This window comes from Lepidochelys kempii, chromosome 14, assembly GCF_965140265.1.
Source record: "Lepidochelys kempii isolate rLepKem1 chromosome 14, rLepKem1.hap2, whole genome shotgun sequence".
Lineage (NCBI taxonomy): Eukaryota > Metazoa > Chordata > Testudines > Cheloniidae > Lepidochelys > Lepidochelys kempii.
In genome coordinates, this window is record NC_133269.1 from 6,497,948 (window position 1) to 6,523,388 (window position 25,441).

Below are 25,441 nucleotides of genomic sequence, written 5' to 3' on the forward strand. Positions count from 1 at the left end.
CTTTCCCTGAGGAAGGAAAGTGGTCAGCTCCCCACACCGGCTCCTGCCCTGTCCCTGCAGAGAGCCCTCACCAGGGGCCAGAACCCACCCTTTGGGAAGGATGCAAGCCAGAGACAGGAGGAGGCAGGCTGGGGTCAAGCCTTAAATGTAACAAAAACATTTTAACTTTGCATGTGCCCAATCACTCATAGCAACCACCCCACGAGAGGAATCCACTTACAATTGGATGCAGCTGCATGTAAGCAGAAGTCTTTCTGGTCTGGGATTCTCTTTAAGGGCTGGTGTTCGGGAAGGAGGGGTTCCTAGTGTGGCGTCCTGCTCCCCAGGTCTTGGTAGGAGATTATGGGGGCTCAAAGCCAGTGAAGAGGGACAGGTCCTCCCCATGAAGACCCTCATTCTCCAACAGATCCCCTGTACGCTGGGCAGACCTAGAGAGGTCTGTAGGTTCTCGAGAACAAACTTGCACCCCTTTTCTTCAATGGCAGAGAAGGAGAAACCAAGCCCTCCTATCCCTGACAGATCAATTAGTTGAGAACACGTCCGTCCAGGGAATTCAGTTCCTCCCTAGCCCCTTCCTGCTGATTGTCCACCAGGAAGAAGCTATAACCATGTGGTACAGTATTAAACCAGCACGGCTCTCTGTGGGTCTTTGTGCTCCCTCTCAGGGTGGATTTGCTGAACATTCCTGCTTCTGAGCTTTGCTCAGTAAACACCACAGACAAAAGGAGGGGAAAACCCAGCAGCTCTATTTCTGCCCTGATTGTGATGAGGTGGGAGATAGAGGTGGGTAGTACCCAAGTGGTCAGATGCTGTGTAAAACCCTTGCACAGCTCTGGCAGTCCACCTCCAACAGGCCTGCTGTTCCACTGATGGGCCTCTCCCAAATGAAACCTCTCACAGCGATGCTTTGTTTTTAATAAAAAGAAAAGGAGTATTTGTGGCACCTTAGAGACTAACCAATTTATTTGAGCATGAGCTTTCGTGAGCTACAGCTCACCCGTAGCTCACGAAAGCTTATGCTCAAATAAATTGGTTAGTCTCTAAGGTGCCACAAGTCCTCCTTTTCTTTTTGCGAATACAGACTAACAGGGCTGTTACTCTGAAACCTTGGTTTTTAATGACACTGAGCGCCACCTACCAGCAGGAGCTAGAATAAACCCAGCAAATGCACGGCAATGCTATGACCTCGGAGTCCCTAACCTGTGTGACAGTTAATATATGGTCAGTCCTGTAGCTCGCTCTGGGTGTAGCAGGAAGGAAGTGCCTAATGCCCCCAAGCAAAACTCCAGGTGACTCCCATGGGAGATTTGCCTGAGGAGGGACTGTGGGTTCGAGCAGGAAGGGGGTTTGAGCACTGTGGTGGAATGGAGCTGATGGCATGTGGCCAGGAGAATCTAACAGCGCCGGATGCAACCTGGAGCAGCTACCTCTTGCCAGTGCTGGGGTCGCTTCCTGGTCACCACAAATGCCAGCACTGCCTTCTTTGGATCACTAAATGAACATGTCGACGGAGAGCATGTGAAAGGGATGATGGAGAGGGAAGCTCCAAAGTGGTGTAGCTGAGCTAACAAGGGGGCCTTTACAGAACTCATCAGTCTAAGGCAAGGCCAGCCCTCCTCTGACTGTGCCGATGCATCTCTCCAGAGAGGTTAAGTTTTCAAGGTCTGCATTTAGAATGACAGTTTTCTGAAAGCCTCATTAAATTGGCTGTTCGTTACAGTGCGTGTCACAAGATCTGAGGCATGCCGCAGCCAGATCTATAATTCCCTTGTGCGCTGGGGGTGGGGGAAAGCAGACGTTTTATGAGATGTTCTGAGAGGCTCCGACTCAACGATGGCAAAGAAACACTATTTAAGTGCCATTTTCTCTTCTTTATGGGGTACTGCAAAAGACCATATGCTCTGGCAAGGGCGAGTGCCTTTTATCCCCTGGAAGAGCTGTGTTTTGTGGACACAAAAGCCAGCCAATGATCTTAAACTGGAAGTTTGGAAAGCTGCTGTTCATAGTCTTGGGTGACTTTTCCCAATTTGCCTTTGCTTCCCTTGTATATTCCACCCAGGATTAGTTCTCCGTGCCATCTGCGTGCACCGTGAGACTTCTGCACTCACTGGGGCAGACTAAATTTTACTTCCTCCCCGTTCTACTCTGGCCCATGGTTGGAGCAGAATCAGGTAGACAAGGGGACGTTTCATCCCTACTTACTCCATCTGAGGGTCATGTAGGGCAAGGACTATGACAGTGAAAGGGGAAGCAACATGGGGGTGGTGAAATCTCAATGATCTAGTGGAGTGGGAATATAGACAAGAAACTAAGTCTCTACCAAACTAAAACACTCTGCTGCATAGCGCTGATCAGAAAACTTCCGAGGAAGCTGTTTTTCATCAGAAAATACCATTTAGACTAAACCAAAATTGGTCATGCTGTCACATCAATTTCAACAAAACTTCATTTGGAAAAAAACTGGAAAAGCTTTTAGAAAATGTTCAAATGTCCCATTCAGACGTTTTCAGAACAAGGAGGTTTGATTTTTCATTTTGAAAAGATTCTTGTTTAGACATTTAATTTATTTTATATTAAAACCAATTTAATTTTTTTTAACATTCCACAATCAAAAAAAAATGTTTTGAAATGATCAACATGAGCCATTTGAATGGACCCCCAGACAATTTGCTGTTGCTGTTAGGAATTTCAGTCCATAAAAATAGTTGCAAGTTTTTTGTCCCAGAGACAAACTCTTTGAAATCCCAAAGTTTTTCACGAAACAGAAAATGTGTTTGCCGACCAGCTCCACACCCAATGCTCTCTTGGGGACATGAGCTGAGAATAAAACACGTGTGGCAGACGTTAGTCATGTTGCTTAATCCACTACTGGAATGTACTTGGCTGCTGTGGAGATGAACCTGGTATAAGAAACTGTATAAAATAGACTAGGAGCTCGGCATTTCATTAGCCCCAGCCATCTGCAGAGCACAGGCTGCTTTTCAGGTATTAATGAATTAAGCCACAGAAGTTTCCCACTGGCCTTGGCCCTAACGTACTTTGTTATGACTAGAGCCCTGAGAAACGATTGCAATGAATCTCCAAACCATGCGGAAGATGGCTCGTAAATTACAAAGCAGTGACTCAAAGCAGGTTTGCTGATGCTGATGAATCAGGGCGAGTGGAGGAGGGGAATCCTTTATTTGAGCAAGCTTGGGCAGATTTAGGGCTTGGCCCAGAAGGTATGCAAAACCTGTCGTTCTCCAGGATTCCCATCCAACACCATCTGTGACTCTGCTGTTTCCAGTGAGGTGGGCTTTGAATTTTGGGGAGTTTTTAAATCCAACTCGCAAAGTAAAACTTGGGACGGGAGAGAGGGCACGGAGTGGTGGGAAAGGGAAGTGCAAAAACTCTGCAGATCGTAACCGAAATAAATGTTCACGCAAACCCCTGTTAACTGAAACCACCCAGTCTCACAGGGCTCTGATTTAAACACGCTGCCAGCGGGCAAGGGTCTCTACAGCCAACCCAGCCCAAACCACTCTAGAAAGCGGTTGTGGAATTGCAAATACATCATTGCAAATGGCAGTGGAAAAATACACCATATTCTCGGATATATTAGCAGGAGTGTTGTAAGCAAGACACAAGAAGTAATTCATCTGCTCTATTCCACACGGATTAGGCCTCAGATGGATCATTGTCCAGTTCTGGGTGCCGAATTTCAGGAAAGATGTGGATAAATTGGAGCAGGTCCAGAGAAGAGCAACAAAAATGATGGAAGGTCTAGAAAACATGACCTATGAGGGAAGATTGAAAAATTTGGATTTGTTTAGTCTGGAGAAGAGAAGACTGAGAGGGGACATAACAGTTTTCAAGTACGTAAAAGGTTGTTACAAGGAGGAGGGAGAAAAATTGTTCTCCTTAACCTCTGAGGACAGGACAAGAAGCAATGGGCTTAAATTGCAGCAAGGGAGGTTTAGGGCATGAGGAAAAACTTCCTGTCAGGGTGGTTAAGCTCTGGAATAAATTGCCTAGGGAGGTTGTGGACTCTCCATCACTGGAGGTTTTTAAGAGCAGGTTAGACAAACAGCTGTCAGGGATGGTCTAGATCAGCGGTTCTCAAACTGGGAGTCGGGACCCCAAAGTGGGTCGAAACCCTGTTTTAAAGGGGTCACCAGGGCTGGTGTTAGACTTGCTGGGGCCTGTGGCCAAAGCCCGAGCCCCTCCACTTGGGGCTGAAGCTGAGCCAAGAGCTTCAGCCCTGGGCTGTGGGGCTCAGCTGCTGCTTCAGCCCTGGGCAGCGGTGAGGCTCAGGTTACAGGCCCCCTGCCTGTGGCTGAAGCCCCAGGCTTCAGTTTTCCCCCACACACACACACTGGGTGGTCAGGCTTGAGTCCCCTCCCGCCCGAACCCAGGGTGACAGTGCTCAGACGGGCTGAGACTTCGGTCCTGCCTCCGGCGCGGTCATGAAGTAATTTTTTTTGTCAGAAGGGGGTCACGGTGCAATGAAGTTTGAGAACCATTGTTCTAGATCAGTGGGTCTCAAACTTTTTTACTGGTGACCCCTTTCACATCACAAGCCTCTGAGTGTGACCCCCCCCTAATAAATTAAGCACACTTTTTAATATATTTAACACCATTACAAATGCTGGAGGTAAGTGGGGTTTGGGGTGGAGGTTGACAGCTCACAACCCCCCATGTAATGACCTCGCAACCCCCAGTTTGAGAACCCCTGGTCTAGATTATACTTAGTCCTACCATGAGTGGAAGACTTGAGGTCCCTTCCAGTCCTATGATACTATTCTCTGAAACTTGCCCTTTTCAAAATGACTATCTTAGGTACTTGACTGCCTCCATCACTACAGTACCTGAGGGACTCGCAGTCTTTCATGGATTTATCCTTACAACGCCCGTGTGCTAGGGAAGTCCCATTATCCCCAGTTTGCCCAATAACATTCAGCAGACGCAGCTTCTTCCCACCGTGGCCTTTTCTCTCCTTTGTTCAGTGTTTTTCATTTTGCAGGCATCTCTGTAGGAGTAAGACCCTTCTATGGACTCACCTTCCCACCCTGCCTTCCAACTCCCCACAAGAGTTTCATTCAACAGACTAGCAGAAGCTCCTCCTCTGCTAACCCACCAGCCGGAGCTTTCAGACTGCTGCCCCGGCAGCTAAAGTGGGAAGCTATTGTAAAACTATGAGAACTTCTGCTGGTATCTTCCTCCCCCATTTGTCTGTTTATTTTCCTCTTGCATATTGTCTAAATCCTAGATTGTGAGGCTGTTAGTTTGCATGGAACTCCAACGGGGGTCCCTAGCTACTACCCCGTGTAACCATATTAAGGTAATGAAAAGAATATTTTTGCTTTCTCCGGTTTGGCAGAGAGAACACCACACTGGGAATAACGGTCACGTGGTTAAGACATGACTTAGGAGACCTGCGTTCTGGTTCCAACTCTGCCACAGTCTTGCTGGGTAACCTTTGACAAGGCTCTCACTCTCTCTGTGCCTCAGTTTCCTCACATGTAAGATCAAGATCGTAATCCTTACCCACTCTCGTAAGGCAATTTGCTATCTGTGACTGGAAAGCTCTGTATAATCTGGAGCTGTCGGTTAATAGCATTTTCCCAGCTCTTTGAAAACCCACAGTCTGCTTGTTTTGAAGTACTAAGGATTGACATTCAGTGATGTGCCCTTTTCATCGCATAACGTAATGTTTTTCAGGAGACACAAGCTTTACAGAGAGGAGCTCAACCTAACATCTCCTGACTCACTGCTGCAGCTCGGGCGGGAAGCAAGCTGGCTCCAATTCCACCTGGGCATCACTCGCTATGGGCTGTATCCCAGATCCAGCCCTGCCACTAACAAACTCCTTCATGACATGCAAGATTTTAACACTGTCAGTGCCGGTAAGAGTTTCCATATACTCACATTCAACAAGAGCTGGGAAAGGCTGCTCGCTTGGCACCAGAATAGAACTAGTTGGAATCTTTCAAATGAAAAGGTTTTTTTGTAAAAAATAAATACATGCACACATTTAGGGACAATCTTCAAACCTTGGGGTTTTATTTTTATTTGGTATAAAACTTTCTCCAAAACCTTATTGAAAACGTAACTGACAAATTTCAATAACATTATCAACATGATTTTAAATAGGGAAAATAGGTTTTCCATTTTTTTGACCTGCTCCTAAGTGCCCTACACTGCAAACAAAAGACCCACGGCAGCGAGTCTGGGGCGACTGACTGTGGCTCATGCTGCGAGGCTAAGAGAGCATTATAAATGTTCTGGCTCGGGCTGGGGCCTGGGCTCTGAAACCTGACGAGGGCAGAGGGCCTCAGAGCACAGGTGTCTACACCAGTGGTCTACACCAGTGGTTCTGGTGGGGGACCACAAGCGGGTTTCAGAGGGTCCGCCAAACAGGGTCAGCCTTAGACTTGCTGGGGCCCAGGGTAGAAAGCCAAATCCCAATCACATGGCGCTGAAGCCCAGGGCCCTGAGCCCTACCTCCTGAGGCTGAAGCCTAAACAAGTTAGCTTTGTGGGCCCCCGTGGCATGGGGCCCTGGGCAATTGACCTGTTGCTCCCCCCTAACGCTTGCCCTGGCTTTTATATGCAGAAAAACAGTTCTTGTGGCAGAGGTGGGCCATGGAGTTTTGAGGTGGGCCATGGAGTGGGAGGGCCTCAGAAAGAAAATGGTTGAGGACCCCTGCAGATAGTGCTACCTTTACACCCACACACGAGCCCAAGTCAGTTGACCCAAACTCTGGCACTTGCTGCCAGGGGGATAGTCACTTGTGAGAAGTGACTGCTGGACTCACACTGGTCTCTGACTCCGCCTTTTCTGAGAGTCGTCCTGAGCCAGACACCAGACCGACCTGACCTTGCTTCATTTCGTTTGCTTCGCAGCAAGTGGGTTAACTCCAGCAGCACCAGTCTCCAGCGGCACGTATCTGTTTTGAAATGGCAGAGGCTGGGTCATGAAACATTGCTAGAATGAGTCCAGGTTCAATGTGAATGATTCTCTTATCGCTTTTTCTTTCCCTGCAGATTACAGTCAGGACGAGAAAGCTTTATTAGGAGCTTGTGACTGCACCCAGAGTAAGTGATTCATTTGTGTCCTAGCTACTTGCACCTCATTTTACCTCCTTGTATTAGATAGCTTAGCAAACCTGACACCTTGTACGGAGAGGACATTTTCTTCTGTTAAGTGCAATGCATGTAAAAGAAATAGCAGCTTTGAATTTTCCCTGAATCCCATGTGAACATTTCCTGCTTCATTCAGTAATTCCTCAGTCTTTGTGCAAACTGCTGCCTTAAACAATAAAGGTGAAAGTTGCAAATCCAGACCAGGTCAGTGCTGAGCCAAAGCCCTTATCTCTCTGCTGGCCTGTGTGAAGAAAGCTGATGACCTGAGTTCTGTTTCGAGTGGAACTGCGATCCAGATCGCAGAAGCACATGACCACAAGTGCAATTAATTGGTGCCTTTGCTTTTAGCCTTAGCACGCGAGGCCAAGAACTGGGGAACTGCTCCCAAACTCACTGAATGCATTGGGAGTCTTTGCGTTGACGTAGTGAGCTTTGAGTCAAACCCGGAGTGAGCATGGAGGTGCCTTAACCCCCACAACCCCTAGAGGGGACCCTTCCAGCCTGAGGTTGAGACAACTTCGCAGGGCAGCAAGGAGGAAGCTCATATTGCTCCGTGCCCAGGCTGTACCTGCTCTGAGAACAAGCAGAGAGCTCCATTCTCCAGGGCTGTCTATGCAGCCTTGTCACACAAATCCTGAGCTCTATGGCTTAAACGAGGGGGCAGGGCTTCCGTTTCTTTGGGAGGTTCCGCCCACCATCTCAGGATTTAAACAAGCTAGCAGCTTTCACCAGCATGAGAATCACTTTAAATTGCAGTGGGTGCCAATGTAGCACTTTTGTCACCCTGCACAGCTGCTAGGACCAGCTCTCAGCCCCCTGTTCACTCTGTTTTTTCAAAAAGAGTAGAATACATGTAGCACTCAGTGCCTGGTGAGAACAGCTGAGTGGGCATACTATAGACCACGGCCCTGGCTCCTGGGCCAACCCCACTTATGCTCCTGGGCTGTGTTGAAGATTTTCCCAGAAGGCAGAATCCAGGCAGTCAGCTTCCATCTGGCGCTCCCACTGCGGATTTTTTGACTTGCACATATACACCACCAGCAGCTTTTACTCTCAGTTATTGTTCAATAAAGGTAAGTGAGATGGGGAAATCCAAGATCGCAGAGGAGAAATGTCAAATGACTGAGGACTAGAAATGCTAAAGGAAAATAGTGTGCCTAGCACAGAAGAGGATCAGGGAAAATTACCATGGCAAGAACTGTAGGAGTGAGATGCAGCAGCGAATTACCAATAAATAGACCAGCTGACACAAGCTATTTTATCCATAGTGAGTTGGGAGATTTACTCATGTGGAGAAGGAAGTTGAATTTCTTTGCTACAAAATGATACTTAAGAAATATTTTACCAGTGTCAAACCAAGAATTTCCCACTCTGTTTTATTCTCCTTCCCTGACGCAAGTTGTGAAGCCCAGCGGTGTACACCTGAAACTGGTCCTGAGGTTCCAGGACTTTGGGAAAGCCATGTTTAAACCCATGAGGTAAGGAGAGTGTACATACATATTCGCTCTAAATCACCTGCAGCTGCTTTTCCCCAAAATAGCCTCACCTAGCCGCTAAGCAAGGTGGCCTACGCTAGAATAAAGGCAATTGACCTCTGGCTTCTTTAGCAGAGCCCTCTGCGCAAATAACCACTGACAGCAACCAACCCGAAATGTTTCAGCAGGGAAGGACATGATGCAAGTGAATAGCTCCAGGCTGGAGTGGATGGGGTGAAGCAATGGGACACTGACCACCTGGCTTTGTAGTAACACAGGTTGACAAAGGATGTGGAAACTGCATTAGCATCTTTTGTCTCCTTTACTCAGTAAACCTTGTCTTGATGGCGCAAAAGGCTTCCATAAAAATTAGCTATCATTGGCTGTTCCCACTGTGTGACAGGTGTGCATGGCCCAGAAAAACACACGAAGTTCTTACACCTGTTGTTGGAATTGCATATTTAAAACTGGATTCGCTCCACACTGCTGATGCCGCAAGACCGTGCTCTGTGTGTGTGTGTGTGAGAGAGATTAGAATCATAGAATATCAGGGTTGGAAGGGACCCCAGGAGGTCATCTAGTCCAACCCCCTGCTCAAAGCAGGACCGATTCCAGCCATGGCTTTGTCAAGCCTGACCTTAAAAACTTCTAAGGAAGGAGACAAAGGAAGAAGATTGTTGAGGCCTATAAATTTCTGCTGTTTCCCAATAGAATTCTTATTTTCCTTTATTTGTTTTTTTTATTTAAGTCCCATGTCTATTTCCAGGAACTATCTCATGGTGCTGCTAGCCTTGAATAGCAGTTTTAAATTGCTTCTGCATTTATTTATAGCCCTTTTGGCCCTTTACATTTATTTCCATTCAGATTGCTTTCTGCGCACTGCCTTGGCTCGGAATGACGGGTCGAGCTTTTCTGAGTTCAACTATGTGCTTATAAGAGAGGCTTCTCTCTCTCTCTCTCTTCCCCATGGCTTGTCTCTATTAATTCCAAGAGGTAAAATATATAGTTTCCGAAGACACTCACTTAGCTGGGGCTGGTAGGAAGGTATGTCTTGGCTCGCCTGCTGTGAGGAGACAAGGCCAGCAGGCTTTGGATTTTAGCATGCTTTCCTGTTAAACACATGAGCTTGGAGGACTGATTAGCTCAGGGGATATGGAACCGACGGTGCTGCTTCATAAACAGAGACGGTAGGAACTCAGAATCGCTATCTGATGGCTGTTTGGTGGCCTGAGAGAAATAGGCGGCTGGTCTCAGTCCTGTTGCTAAAGGACAGATGTCCACGGTTGATGGTAAGGGCATGGCTACTTGCTCTCAGGAGGTGTGACTGCAGCACATGTAGCCTTCGATTGACCGAGATTTCAGCTAGCTCTAGTAACTGCAATGGTGAAGCTGTAGCAGCATGGGTGGCCTCACAGATTAGCCCCCAACCCAGGTCCCTGGGCGTATACTTGAGTGACCACTGTTACCACACATGCTGCAATCACACCTCCCAGTGGCAGAGTAGACGCACCCTAAGGCTTTTGGTGCCAGTCTCAGCAGAAGGACCAGGAATCAAAGAGATAGGAAGAGCGAGACGCTCTGCCCCCCTAGAGGTGGTGGTGAGGAGTGAGGCATGTTGGCAGGGCAGCCTGGCCCCAGGCTGTGGGTAAACAAGGTTTCTGGGGCTGCCAGTCCTGATCTACGTGCAGGCACAAACATTTCTAAACCCCAGAAGCACTGTCCACCTCCCGCCTCTCTCCGTGTGTCTGCCATTCCAATAAGCATCTGAGCACTGCTCCATCCAGCTGTTGCTTTTAATCATCCCTGGCCCATCACCAGTGCCTTTTAAATAGCAGCCATAGCCTGATGCTCTTGTCCTTCGGAGAATGTCATTAGCACAAGCATTGCAGGTCTCTGCGGTGCCCTGGGCTCTTCTGAAAAGCTCGCTTCCCACCTTGCTCCCGGGTCGCTTCCATCCTTCCCCGGGTGTGTTCTCCTGGCCCGGTTAGTAACCCCTTCATTTCTTTCAGACAGGAACGAGAGGAAGAGACTCCAGAAGATTGTTTCTACTTCACTGACTTTCAGAGACACAATGCGGAAATAGCCGCCTTTCACCTTGACAGGTATTTGTGCCCAGAACACGGAGCTTCTGAGTTACTCCTCTTCTCACTTCCTAGGGAGAAAAGCCATTAATTCAGTTCCTAAAAACCCGCAGTGACCTGGGGGAATCCAAGTCATGGTATGGGCCGCCTCCTTCTTCTCATGGATGTTAATAAGGGCAAGAGTTTTAAGGGTAATGAGATGCCTAACTCCCATTGTCAAACTCTAGGCCAAAGAGCGTTGATGTGAGGAAGCAGGATTGGGCATTGCAAGACTTGAGCAGCTTTTTGGCCAACGTCAAGCACAGTGTCAGCTTAGTATTTCAAACATCTTTCACTGTGGGACTATAGCCCAGATGCAAATCCCAATGGAGTCAAAGGAAAGACCCCTGTTGACTTCACTGAGCTTTGTATTAGGCACGTGCATGAAGACAGACTTGATGATGAATTACCTGTTGTCAATGGGTCAGTAGCTTGCCAGCCTGTAGCACTGGTGAACTGTATTGTTTCTCCAAGGCAACCACCCCAGCAGGGAAGTCAGGGGAGGAAATGAGACAGGGTAGGTAGGCACATGGGATTTAATAAGCCTTTCCCTTTTTATACCCCCTTCCAGCCAAAGACTTCCAAGCACTTTACAAATGCTAATTAATTCCAACTCATAGCACCCACTCTGTGAGGCAAGAAAATGTTTCCTCCATGCAATGAATGGGGAAAATGAGGCACAGAAAGGCAGGACTAGAACTCAGGAGTCTCAACTCCCAGTTCACTGTTCTGGCCAGGCCACTCTCTCTCCCATCGCTAATCAAAACCTCTGCTCACCCTAAACTCCAAACAGTCAGACACTGTCCTCTTCCTCCCTTGCAGTAGCTTCCAGCTACAACAGAGCCAGGGTTCTTGAAATGCAAACCCTTCCCTGGGAGGCTGACACTGGTTTGCAATTTCTGGAAACAGCACTGGCTGTGAAATACTGCTTCAAAGTAGCTTAGTGGCTGGACTCCATTCTGAAAACAATCAGCCAAAAGGGGATACAATTAGAATCCCAGCTGTTGTCGCACATCCTCACTGCACAGATGGAGCCAGATTTTAGTGAGTCTTTATTTGTGCAAAACTCCTGTTGAGGTCAATGGCCCTTGATTATTGAGCTGCCGCATTTAGGTCCAGATCCAGATTTCAAACCCTTCCAAGTCTGGGAGAATTTGGATCCTATATTTTTAACAGAGGTTTGGAGGGATAAAAGGCCATTTGCTAAATCCAGATTTGTTTCCATTTTCGAGTCAGGCCATTTCCAAAGACTATCAAAGGAGACAGCTTTGCATTATGGGAAAAATCTGCAGCCACTCCTTGTGCCTAGTCATTACACATTTTGGTCCTGATCCTGAGAAGTGCTTGATGGAAGTCAGTAAGAATGTGCAGCGGCTGAGATCCTTTTGGGATCAGGCCTTTAATCATACAGAATATTCTGAGTCACTGTTGCTCACTGAGACAGGAAACAAACACCTGACAATGCAGGAGAGTTTGTTCCATGAGCTGCCACTTCAGAGGGAAATGCAGAATTGCATTAGGCCTGTTTTCCATACTGTAAATTCTCCAGTCCCTCTGAAGTGAATTACCAGCCCCATTCAAAGTGCTCACTGATCTCTAGTAAGGCAGAACACTGTTCTTGTCAGCCCTTGCCTTCTTTTCCTTGAAGTCGAGTTCAATTAGATAGGGGCTGGGTGACAGGGGAGAGCCTTTCATCTCTGATTTACCTGTCCAAATTTGCCAGTTTCCATCCCAAGCCTATTGGAAGCCTGATATAAAATGAGCCAGTAGTTTCAGTCCAGTTCCAGATGTCCTCATTCCAAAAGCAGCCATGAGTTGGCAGTGTTAGCAGAGACAGCGCAGACTAACCAACCCCAGAGGCGACTCGCCCTTCTTAACCCTCCAAGTGGTCTGGCCCTGTTAAGGATGGGGGCCATTTGGGGTGTAAAGCCTGGTCAACACACACAAAGTTGTACCGATTTAGTTACAGCGTTGCCTCTTTGTCTGCAGACATTCTTAGATGGGTTTAAACTTAGCTTATAATGGTTTAGAGCCCATCAGGACATTTACAGGTGCTGGCTAAATCGATATCACCAGTTTTAAACGTATGTCAAAGCATCCGTTGCTCCAGTTTACCTAAATCAGGTTTCAAATTGATTTGAATAAAACCGGTGCAACTTCTGTTTGCAGCAAGCCCACAGTGAAACAGGCTGTTACCCTGAGGAGGGCTAACCTGGTCCCCTTCACCAGCGCTAGATTACAGGTAACATAAAATGAAATCCCATTGGAAAAGGAGCCAGCTTTCCTCTCCCTCAGGAGAGGTTCCACTAAGCACAAGGGATGCGGCTGCTTTGCTGCTTTTTGCACTCCATCTTCTTCCTTTCACAAAGGCAACTTACATAAGGCTGGCTGTTAGGCCTGTAGCTAGATCATTCAAACCCCAGGCTAGGGAGTCAGGAGAACTGAGTTCTTTCCATTTCTAGCTCTGCCATTGCTCTGTGACCTGGAGCGACACACCTAGACTCCCTGTGCCTCAATGCCATTCAGCCTCTCTGGGACTCAAGTTTAACCATCTATAAAACAAAGCTAATGACACCAGTGTGACGCCAATTTTTAAAAAGGGCTCCAGAGATGATTCCGGCAATTATAGGCCAGTAAACCTGACTTTAATACGGGGCAAACTAGTTGAAACTATAGTAAAGAACAAAATTGTCAGACACATAGCTGAACATAATTTGTTGGGGAAAAGTCAACATGGTTTATGTAAAGGGAAATCATGCCTCACCAATCTACTAGAATTCTTTGAGGAGATCAACAAGCATATGGACAAAGGGAATCCAGTGGATATAATTTACTTAGATTTTCAGGAATGCCTTTGACAAGGTCCCTCAGCAAAGGCTCTTAAACAAAGTAAGCTGTCACGGGATAAGAGGGAAGGTCCTCCCATGGATTGGTAACTGGTTAAAAGATAGGAAACAAAGGGTAGGAATAAATGGTCAGTTTTCAGAAAGGAGAGCGGTAAATAGTGGTGTCACCCAAGGGTCTGTACTGGGACCAGACCTATTCAACATATTCATAAATGATCTGGAAAAAGGGGTAAACAGTGAGGTGGAAAAATTTGCAGATGATACAAAACTACTCAAGATAGTTAAATCCCAAGCAGACTGAAGAGCTACAGAAAAAGCCCGGGCAACAAAATGGCAGATGAAATTCAACGTTAATAAATGCAAAGTAATGCATGTTGGAAAGCATAATCCTAACTATACATATAAAATGATGGGGTCTAAATTAGCTGTTACCACACAAGAAAGAGATCTTGGAGTCATTGTGAATAGTTCTCTGAAAACATCCACTCAATGTGCAGCAGCAGTCAAAAAAAGCTAACAGAATGTTGGGAATCATTAAGAAAGAGATAGATAATAAGACAGAAAATATCATATTGCCTCTATATAAATCCATGATACACCCACATCTTGAATACTGTGTGCAGATCACCCCATATCAAAAAAGTTATACTGGAATTGGAAAAGGTTCAGAAACGGGCAACAAAAATTATTAGGGGTATGAAACAGCTGCCATATGAAGAGAAATTAATAAGACTGGGACTTTTCAGCTTGGAAAAGAGATGACTAAGGGGTGATATGATAGAGGTCAATAAAATCATGACTGATGTGGAGAAAGTAAATAAGGAAGTGTTATTTACTCCTTCTCGTAACACAAGAATTAGGGGTCACCAAATGAAATTAATAGATGGCAGGTTTAAAACAAACAAAAGGAAATATTTTTTCCACACAACGCAGAGTCAACCTGTGGAACTCCTTGCCAGAGGATGTTGTGAAGGCAAAGATTATAACAGGGCTCAAAAAAGAACGGGATAAATTCATAGAGGATAGGTCCATCAATGGCTATTAGCCAGGATGGGCAGGGATGGTGTCCCTAGCCTCTGTTTGCCAGAAGCTGGGAATGGGCAACATGGGTTAGATCACATGATTACCAGTTTTGTTCATTCCCTCTGGGGCACCTGGCACTGACCACTGTTGGAAGACAGGATACTGGGCTAGATGGACCTTTGGTCTAACCTAGTATGGCCGTTCTTATGTTCACCTGCTCAATTTTTTAAAGTGCTTTGAAGTCTGAAGAGGAAAGCAGCTAGATACCAGCGAAATATTGTTTTTTTTAAAGTGCTCAGTAATTGACAAGCTAAATTCAGTTTCACATTTGATTCTTGGAAGCTGAGTGATTGCTCAGTGTTTGCATCATGGCATTACTGAGCCTGCCCAGTGGTTACTGACTCAGGAATCAGCAATGGTTTTCCACTCCCAGAGTCATCATTAAAAATTCCCTCAGCCCCAGGCTGTTGATTATCCGAAGTGAGATCAGTGAGATGAATCAACTGAGACAATAGGCTAAGTGGCTCCTGGTGTGTGTGCGAGCCCCTCCCAGCTTCCCACTGTCTGTGCTGTGCTGTAGCAGGTTCAGCACATCTCTGCAGAGTGTCAAACACAACATTGTGCAGGTCCTTGGCGGTCTCTCACCCTCGAAAGAGGCAACAGACTTGTATGGATACACGATAAATTGGCTGGGGGAAAAGATGCTTAGAATTACAGCAGATCCTGGATGGAATAGCCAGTCTCCAAACTCTTACAAGGCCCAGCTGTCGAAGCAGTAAATCCCAGACCACACCTCTTTTGGTTTGGAGTGTAAAATGGGCTTGCATATTTGCTAGAGATCACACAAGAAAGATTCTCATTTGGCAATGTTGTCAGACTTTTAAAAAGGAGCGTGATTTCAGAATAGAAACAAGCTCTTTTATATGGAGCGGGGTTTGGATTCAGTTGCTGGACCATTTCCCCAGCCCTACCATGTGCCGAGAAACCATTTCCCTTCCCCACCTCCTGGACTCTGCTTCAGTACCCTTTGATTGACACATTTTCACTTTTGCACAGGATCTTGGATTTCCGACGGGTCCCGCCCACAATCGGAAGGCTGATCAACGTCACCAAGGACATCCTGGAGGTCACCAAGAATGAAATCCTACGGAGCGTCTTCTTCGTTTCACCCGGTACGTGAGTGAAGATGCAGAAGCGAGTTCCTTTTACGAATACATTCTGCAGTACCAAGCGGATGGGGAAAGAGGTGTACACAGGAAAGGTCCAAAGGAAGTGTGCGCTAGATGCTGCATTGGAGAGATCAAACTCTGCATGACACATGTTTATAATAATACCTCTATCGCGTCTTCCACCAAATCAGGGCTGAGTAGCGAATGAGGCTGTTGTGTTTAGCGCCCCTGCCTCATTTGTTGCCGAAGGTGGAAGGTGTGTAGTGAATGAGGCAGGGTATTGCAGAAAGAGAAAGGATGATCTCACAGTTAAGGCAGTTGAATGCTGATCTGGAGAACTGGATTATATCTATGTGATTAAAGAGTGTATTGTAATGCACAAGCACAAGGAGGCTGAATTAAGCACAGGCAGCTCCAAAACTGGCATCTCCTAACTTCTGAGCACTTGTCTTGGCAACCTTAATAACGTTCTGTTAGTGTGGTTTGGTGTATGTAACATTATTATGTAGCTAGTTGGAAATGAAGTGGGGAATAACAGGTGGGCTATACCCAACGCTCACACTCAGACTCCATCCTGTAGAGGGCAGTGGTGTCTCTCTCTCGGACATTATGACTTGCAGTCTCTTCAACAGGTAGAGAGGTAGATCCTTCCGCCAATGTAAATTGTTACAGCTCCATTGACTTCAGTTTACATCAGCTGAGGATCTGGTCCAGAGAGTGTTTTGCTTCCATCATTTGCAACTTTCCTACAGGATTTATTCCTCCTCCCCCTCCAGGGGCGCCTGAACGGGGGGGACCAGAGGGTCATGGCTCCATCACTTTTTACTGTCCGTAAGGGCGAGCCGGCAGAGAGGAGCAAGCAGGGGGTGGAGTCTTGAGGGGAAGAGGCAGCGCAGGGGCAGGAGCCTGGGGAAAAGGGGCAGCGCAGGAGGGACGGAGACACAGTTTGGGCACCAGTAGCCCCTCACTTGTGAAGAGTGTCCACCACTCCTGCCCCTCACAAGCACACACACAGAGACATAAGCCAGTGCTGTATGCAGCTGGCTACAGCTAACGCTACGGCACACCCTAATGAATTGGTGGCCATCTAGGACTTCCTGTTACAATGCTAAATGTCATAGCCACTCAGAACTGCCTGGCAACACTGGGATCTTCCTGCTGCATAAACAGCACTTCCAGCACCTGAGTTAAAGGTGAATCTCCATTGGGTGGTGGCAATGTAGGGCCTATGACCCAAAGCAGAGCCATTCCAACCCCACCCAGCAGAGGGCAGCGGTGCACATATACAGTAGCCAATTCATTATATGAACTAGCTGGCTCTCTGTTCTTCCCGTAGCCAGCAACGTGTGTTTCTTTGCGAAATGCCCGTACATGTGCAAGACGGAGTATGCTGTGTGTGGGAACCCTCACCTGCTGGAGGGATCCCTCTCCGCTTTCCTGCCGTCTCTCAATCTGGCCCCGAGACTTTCCATCCCAAACCCCTGGATCCGGTCCTACTCGTTTGCTGGAAAAGAGGAGTAAGTGGGTAAATGCTGCAGCTCTGTGCAGTGGAAGGAGGCAGCGGAGTAGCAAGAAGGGGGCGAGTGGTCATGCACGTGGGGGAGAGGTGGAGACCAAGACTCAGAGGCTGCCTGCATGTAGCCTACCAGCTCCTAATGCCTGGGCCTGATGCAGCATCTCTCCCCTCCAGCTGCTGCTATTAGGATGCAGTTTTAACTCAGCTGAAGGGGAGTGGGGGAATATCGTTGCTGTGGCCAAGAGACAACAAACCTGCCAAGCAGGGTAGCCAGCTAAATGTGGCAGGCACTGAGAAGCAGTGTGGGCCAAACTCAGCCCTGCTGTAAGCAGCTGGCACTCGTCAGCAGAGCCACTGCTGCCCGTGCCAGACTTGAATCCAGCCCTTGGCGTCTCAACTCTGCCCATTCTCCAGGCTTGCAGAGCCGTAGCAAGGCAGAGCTGGCTGGGGCAACTGCGATCACATCCCTGCCTTCGAGTAGCTCCTGGAGGATGCGTTTGAGAAGCCGCCTTGTGTTCATGCTTCCCCTCTGTTTCCTGTAGGTGGGAAGTGAATCCACTTTACTGCAACACAGTGAGGGAGATTTACCCCTACAACAGCGGCAACCGGCTGCTCAATATCATCGACATGGCCATATTTGACTTCTTGATCGGTATGATGGACAGAACAACAATCCCCTGCTCTCCTCCTTCCCCCCGCCTCCCTTCATCTCCTTCCATCTTCCTACACCTCCTCCCTTCGTCTAGTCATTCTTCCCTTCTACACCCCCCAGTAATTCTCAAGGTCGCTCAGAGGCCAGTTTTCCAAATCTTACGCTTGCTCCGTAGAGGTGGTTTGAGAGACTCCTACGGTCTCCGAGGCTCCCTTCCCTACCGCAAGCACACAATGCCCAGCCAACACAGAGCCCCTTGGTGACCCTATGGACACAGGTAGTGCTTAATTTGTAACAAAGTGCCGGGGTTCAAGCAGTTTTACATTCATAACGGACACAGCAAGCCCAGAGGTGCCGGGGCTCTGAACTGCTGAGCCAACAGGTGCTGGGGCACAAGGACTAAGGCAGTGGTTCTCATTATCTTTTTATTATCTGGAGCTGGGCAGGACTGTGCAGATATGCTTCTATCCACCATCCCTCTGCAGCCTGCCCCGTTGTGGTCTTGTCTCACTAATCAGACCCTGGCTGCCAGGTTGAGGTCAACTGATGTAGAAGTTTATAAGAGGCGCCAATATCCTTTCATCCGGGAATTTATATGCCCTCATCACTGTAATACCTGAACGCCCTTGGCACAGACAGATGTCCATCTTGTACTCACCTTCCTGGAGGAAGATCCAGGAAAGGGAGCCTGACCTGGCGAAAAAAAACACAGATCCTGGAGTTAGTAGCTCTGGGGTTCATCCCCTTAGGTGACTCCTTTCACCTCACTCTGTGCCTCAGTTTCCCCAACTGTAAAATGGGGTTAATCTCTCATAGATTCTGAGACACTATGGAGATGAGGGTCATATAAGCACCGCACTTAGCCAGCAAGGAGGTAATTTCATTACTGCTGGTAAAGCACTCTGAGATGAGATCCTGGGATTGGGGGTACTAGGGAGAGCAAACTATTACCGCTGTCAAGTAACGCCAGGCCTCCTGACTCACAGCTGGTGTTGCACAAATACTCCACCCCAAGCCAAGTAACCCTTGCTCAGCGCGGGCCTGAAGAATGACATAGCACCAGCGTTTTCACGCTGGCCAGTTCAAAGGGGCACTCAGTCACTACCCAGCATATGGCAAGACCAATATGCTCTCTCTCTCTCTCTCTCAAAAGGGAACATGGACCGTCATCACTATGAAATGTTCACTAAGTTCGGGGATGAAGGCTTCCTCATTCACCTGGACAATGCCAGAGGGTAAGGCACTCGCCCCAGCAATGAATTTTGGGGCACCTGGAATGTGAGGAGAGCAGATGGAGACACAGGAGGGGGCTGAGTACCAGGGGGCATGGAAGTAGGCAGACTGTGCTGGGGGTCAGATTGTGCTGGGGGGACGTAAGTGGGGCCCAATGAAGCTGGGGGGTGGGCAGATGGTCCAATGGTTCAAAAGGAGCGGATGATGCTGGGGCCTTGGGAGGGGGCAGACCTCAGGTGGCACTATGAGTGACTTGAACTCTGCCCTGACATCCTAGAATGTGTATCTAAATTTACTTTAGGGAAAGAATTTGCTGCCCATGAAAATGAAGGGCATGTTGCCCAGGCATGCACAATGGGGATATGACCTGCCCCTGCACAGCACGCTCTAACCTGTAACATCCCTGCTCCTGCAGCTCCTGGCATCTCAGCCTTTCCAGAACGCCCCATGGCCAGTTTTGTTCCATTCTGTTATGGGAACCAAGGAGCAAGGGTCTGATGCAGACAGGTGTTGAGTGCTTCCTCTGAACACTTCTCATATAGGCTCGGACTCTCTAGTCACAGCTGTGTGTCCAGGGCATTGGGGGTAGCAGCTGTTCACCCTTGCCTTCCTTTGGCCCCTAGCTTTGGAAGACATTCCCATGATGAAACCTCCATCCTGGCTCCACTCTCCCAGTGCTGCATGTAAGTGAGATGGCAAGCTTGGTTAATTGTATTTGCTAGCCAGTCATGCTAGGGAGTCACCTGCATTACTACAGGGGAGTTTGGGAAGAGAGCAGAGTATAATTTTAATTCTACACGATATTCTAGCATAATGCTCGACACAACCGTAGGATTCTATAGTGTTACCCCCACACAGTCCCATGCTCCACAATGCTGCAACACGCTTTATAGCACAGTGGTCACCAACCAGTAGATCGCGGTCGACTGGTCGATCCTGGAGTCTCTGACAGTCTATCGTGATCTCTGGCTGCTAAAAGTCCAGAAGCGCAGCGGGTCTAAGGCAGGCTCCCTGCCTGCCCAGGCCCCGTGTGCTGAGTCCCGCAAGTGGCCAGCACACCCCTATGGGGGTGAGGCCCCTGAGGAGGCGGGGGGTAGGGGTTCTCCGCGCTGCTCCTGCCTGCAGCTTCCATTGGCCAGGAATGGGGAACTTCAGCCAATGGGAACTGCGGGGGCAGTGCCTAGGATCAGCGGGTGGAGACATGTCCCTCCCCCCTCAGGGGCCGCAGGGATGGCCACTTCCAAGAGCAGCACGGGGTCTGCCTTAGCCCCATTGCACTGCAAACCAGGAGTCACCCGAGGTAAGCACTGCCCAGTGGGAGCCTGCACCCCAACCCCTGGCCCCAGCTCTGAGCCCCCTCCTGGAGCCTGCATCCCAACACTCTGCCCCAGCCCTGAGCCCCTTCCTACACCCAAACTCCTTCCCAGAGCTTGAACCCCTCACCCACTCTTGCATCCCAACCCCCCGCCCCAGGCTCAGCCCAGAGACCCCTCCCACACTGCAAACCCATCAACCCCAGCCCCGAGCCTGCACCCCTCCCCCTGCCCCAGCCCAGTGAAAGTGAGTGAAGGTGGGGGAGAGCAAACAACAGAAGGAGGGGGGGATGGAGTGAGCAGGGTGGGGCCTTGGGGAAGGGGCAGGGCCTATCCTGGGTTGCACTTAAATTCAAAAAGTGGTCCTGTGTAGAAAAAGGTTGGAGACCACGGCTCCAGCATGATATTATAGTACTAAGCTCTACAATGCTGCAGTATACTAGAATATTGTATCACATTACACTTTCCAACTCCTAACACTTTCCGTTTCTCTAGTGCCTTTTCAGCAGAGCATCTTACATCATATCAAAAAAGCCCAGCTGGGCCTCCCAACACCCCAGGAGTTACATAAGGAACATGAAATGTTGACAGATTTGGTGCAGAGGAGCAACTCTTTGAAACAGCCTTCGTACAGCCACGCTTTTGTAACGCCAATAGACGCTGGCAGCCAGGATCAAACCTAGGACCTCTGGCGCTTACTTGCATGAGTTAAAAGATACATCTCTTAGCCAAGGCTGTTTCAGGCTCATCAATCGCTAGCTGGTCTAGGTGCCATTAGAGGGGGACAGAGTGCCACACCAAGCAGGTGTGGGTTACACTTTCTTCCCGAGAGGTTGGGTTGCTCATCTATACATAGGCTTGGAAGGATTAGATTTTTGTTAGTAAATGTCCACACACACTGATTTCACTATACATGCAGAAACCAATGAAAAAATATTTCCACCACGAATAATAAAAATGTACAGATAGGCAATATCTGAAAAGTTATCAGGGTTTGATTAAAGGCTATTTACTTTGTCTATTGTGACAGGTGATGTTGTCAATGTGTGTTTTAATAGTTATAAAGCTTTAGCTTTTTGAATCTCATCCTCTGCTGTCATTCAATAATTGTCTGACCTCCCCCCCACCATAATTTCATTCAATGGTAAAATCAGTACGAATCAGGGAACAAAGGCTTAACACCCGCTATTTTGCGCAACTGTGAAAATTTTAAATCAACACTTAAAAATAAACCTCAATCGCCATCAAAATGATCAACAAATAAAGGTACAAGGTGAATTTCAGATCCAATTCTTTAGAACCCTGCCCGTAACACTCAGACAATCTCTGCCTTTTAAAGGCCTGGGAGAACGTTGATATAGTTAATCAGTCTGGTTTCCCCCTCTCCAATTATTAAAAAGTGCTCATAAATTTTACTATTTGAATCCTATTTCAGCTACTCCCTTATTAATTCACATAAATCAATAGCTGAAAGTTAAATTAAAGGGAGTCATGGTGAGAGCTGCTGTTCCCTGTGGTTTCTCTTTAGGAAATGTCTGACTTATTTCTTTACCATTCCTCAATTTAACCCAGCTGAGACTCTGGCCCCGTGTTTGGTTTTGTTTTTTCGAAAAGGACATTCTTCTGGTCTTAATGACTCTAACGGAGAAGCTACCAGATCCCTTAGCCAGCTGCACCAAAGTTCAGTCCCCTTCATTGTTAAACATTAACATCTTATTTCCCCTTTGAGTTTTTCCTAACTTCAGCTTCCTGTTCTGCCTGTGTCTATTAAGCTAAAGAGCCTGCTAGATTCAGGTTAAGGTATTTATACAGATAGGTCAAGATATGCTCTAGTCCCAGATATTGCTGTTACTATCACTTACAAAGTGCCCTCAGTGTTTTTATAGCTCTATAGCAAAAGAGGGCCCTTGTCCTAGCTCAACAAAAATCTAAAGCTAAGCAGAGAGAAGACTGAGACCAGTGCTTGGCTACCTTGCAGGGTGTCTCCTGGTTGGTAAAGTGCCTAGAGGTTCTCGGCTCAAATTTCACGTAGCCACACAAACATGTATCATCCCTACCGTTGTTACACTTTAAAGGAACAGAGTGTTCTTCACTTCCATCGAAACACCACTTTGCCAAAAATACTGTGACAAAAATTAATTAAACCCATTCTCGCTGTCGCCCACTGGCAGATTGCTGGGCTGACACAGCAACTTAGTACTGGGAGGATACAAAAAGTTGGTGTAAAAGTGTCTGATCCGAGTCCTTGTTTTCCCAGAATAAAGAGGACAACATTACTACACCTGCAGCTCCTGGCCCTGCCTGAGTACCGGCTCAGTGATGTCATGAGGGAATCCCTCCTGCTGGATCACCTTGCACCTGTCCTCACTGAACCTCATCTCTTGGCTTTGGACAGACGTTTGTGGCTCATCCTTAAGACAGTGGGGAAATGCATAGACGCACACGGAGAAGACAAGGTTGTGGCCAATGACACCAAGCAGCTGGAAGTGCCCTTGTTTGACAGAGTGATGCCAACCAGCTAGAGCCTTAAATTCTTTGGAGGGGCAGGGAAGAGCCCCTGGGAGCCAGCCGGTGAACTTTAATTGCTGATAATTTTCACCTACACAAGCCTGTTGGATTGAGAGTCAAAGCTGTTTGGAAGGGCTTAGATTCTTACTGGGCTTTTATGGTGACTGTGCCCAGCAAGACTGTTCCACTCAAGCTTCAGTGCATGGGGTAAACTTTTGCAAGTACATTTGCAGGCCAGGGCCTGACCACTAGACTCATTCCATGAGCTGCTGTCCCTCAGTGGAGCAGCACAGACTCATCTGCTTTGTAGCTGCAGGAGAAGAGCCTGGGCATTGGCTTGCTGTACCTGCATGGGAGCCACATCCTGTCCTTGACACCCCAAAACTGGATCCAAGAATGAGGCTTGAATAAAGCCATGCTGAAAGGAAAACGTGCTTAGCACGGCCAGGTTCTGTGAGAGAGCTCATACACTTGAGTAAAAGTGGCCTTCATCACTGCAAGCTAGGGCAGCATCTGTCACTTTAAAGTCAAGAAGGCTCATGGGGCCAGCTCAGCACCACCTGTCTACTATTCATGCAATCAGAAACCCTCCATCAGCCTTGGGTAAAATGACAAGAAGCTCCAGGTGAGCTGTGTGTCACAAGGCCTACACCACAGAGCCAAATATTTGAGTTTTTCCAGCTGGTGTTATGAAGGGGGGGGGAAGGGGGAGGAAGAGGAATTATGCTGTGTGTTGCAAAGGAGAGGCAATTTAACATTCATAGTATTTAGGCCCCAGCAGTGCAGCTCTGCAAAAGATAAAGAGCTTGACAGAGATACATCCACTCAGCCAAGAGCATGACTGCCTTGAGAACTGGGATGCTAAGCAAGGGGCTCTCTCTCAGGTTAATGTAGGCACAGAATAACAGCTTTAAAAACCAATATTTATTTAAGCAATTGTTAAGCAGTTCATCAGAACACAGTGGAAGCTTGCAAGAGATTCATCCTTCATTCTCTCTAGCACCTCTGCAGATTTCAAAAAGTATCATAGGAACTGGAGACCAAAAACAAAACATGCCAGCTCCTCAAAAGGCCTTAGATAAGCTGTCCTCTTCCCCTTGCCTCCCTAGGATGAGGCTTAAGAATAGTTTGCTAATTGAATCTTTACCAACTGGTTCCATTTTTTAAGTGTTCAGAATGATGGAGCTGAGTTTTTTGGTAGCCTAATGGAAGCAGTTGAGAACTTGTGTTATTTTCCAGTGATTTTTCCAGTGATTTGTGCCAAATTATCAACACCACTGTATTCTGCGGTGTGCTTGACAGAACATTTGACACCTGTCAGCTGAGAATTTGACTCAGATTGCATTTGATGCATTAAGCCTTTACAAACAAGACACATGGATTTCAACTAGAGTTCTTAACCATCTTTGAGCAAGCTGCCTCAGCATTAGTTTTGTTGCTAGTTGAAATTTACTATTTTAAGTCAGTGAGTTTTCAGTCATGATAACAGGTGCAAAATGAAGATTAACCTCAACTCTAGCTTAATCAAGTCTGTCCCCATCCCACATACCACCTTCCCCATGGGACTGTACTTTAAACTTCCCCAACTCCAGAATGATTTTTAAATTGGCTGTATGTCAACATACTATAACAGGTCCACAGCAGACTGCAATTATCAGTTGGAGTAATCAGAGTTGTGTTTTGGCAAAGCTAACATCTTCTCAGTGATTCTGTGGCAATTGTTAGTGGTAAATCTTTGCTAACCCAGAGTGGGAAAGCAAGACAGATCCCCAGTTTTTCCTGTCTGAGGAAGTTTGATTTGTTGTGTCTTTTATTAAAGCTTCCTCCAATATTTTAATGTAATAAAGATAAGAAACCAAAGAATAGGTGCCTGACTTGAGTCTTGATTCCATCAAGTGTTTCCACTTTGAGCTTTTCTACCAAAGCAACTCTATATAAAGCAGTTAACTAGTTCTCTATTTTCAATCAGTGCTCAAAAGAGCTCTGCATACTGGTGGGGGTTCTCCCTCCTGCCCCTTTTACACCGATTCTAGTACAGCAGAGAATCAGTTAAAATGAAAGGAGTTGAGAGATTTAGCTTGCAATGTAGTGTAGTTATTTCAACACATGGACTTGATGTTCCCAAAGTTAGATCTCCCTCTACTGGTGCCTTTAATGCACTGCAGAAAATTGGCCAAATCCAAGAATTGTTCAACAAAACATATACAAACACCTGTTACTAGCAAATGTATCAGGAGGAATTAGGTTTGAGCCCTTGCTCTTAAATGTGCTCTGAGGCTTCCAATAAGCTGCTGATTTCACCAAGGAAAAGAGACAGGAACACCCCTGGCTGACTACCCAGAAGCCACCTCCACCGATCCCAGATGCTGAACACATCAGGACAGATTTTCCTCTCACCTCTAGTGAGTCTCCAGCTGTCAATGGTGTTACTCCTACTTTACATCAGCAGGAGTGAGTTAAGA

General features: G+C 47.4%; 1 protein-coding gene across 3 annotated transcripts in view; it reads left to right on the forward strand.

Annotated features, from left to right (window-relative positions):
• Positions 1 to 24,842, forward strand: part of FAM20A (FAM20A golgi associated secretory pathway pseudokinase) — a 42,430-nt gene extending 17,588 nt beyond the window's left edge. Inside the window, exons 2-11 of one of the 3 annotated variants that reach the window (XM_073312020.1) lie at positions 5,701 to 5,885; positions 7,026 to 7,076; positions 8,524 to 8,602; positions 10,609 to 10,701; positions 15,645 to 15,760; positions 17,094 to 17,274; positions 17,816 to 17,925; positions 19,079 to 19,160; positions 19,782 to 19,841; positions 22,729 to 24,842. In XM_073312020.1, coding sequence (XP_073168121.1) covers positions 5,701 to 5,885; positions 7,026 to 7,076; positions 8,524 to 8,602; positions 10,609 to 10,701; positions 15,645 to 15,760; positions 17,094 to 17,274; positions 17,816 to 17,925; positions 19,079 to 19,160; positions 19,782 to 19,841; positions 22,729 to 22,993 — 1,222 coding nt within the window. In that variant the 3' untranslated portion in view covers positions 22,994 to 24,842. Of the gene's footprint in view, positions 1 to 5,700; positions 5,886 to 7,025; positions 7,077 to 8,523; positions 8,603 to 10,608; positions 10,702 to 15,644; positions 15,761 to 17,093; positions 17,275 to 17,815; positions 17,926 to 19,078; positions 19,161 to 19,781; positions 19,842 to 20,966; positions 21,934 to 22,728 lie in introns of those variants that run through there. The other 2 variants (XM_073312022.1, XM_073312021.1) reach the window with 2 other exon arrangements.
• Positions 24,843 to 25,441: the final 599 nt, after the last annotated feature.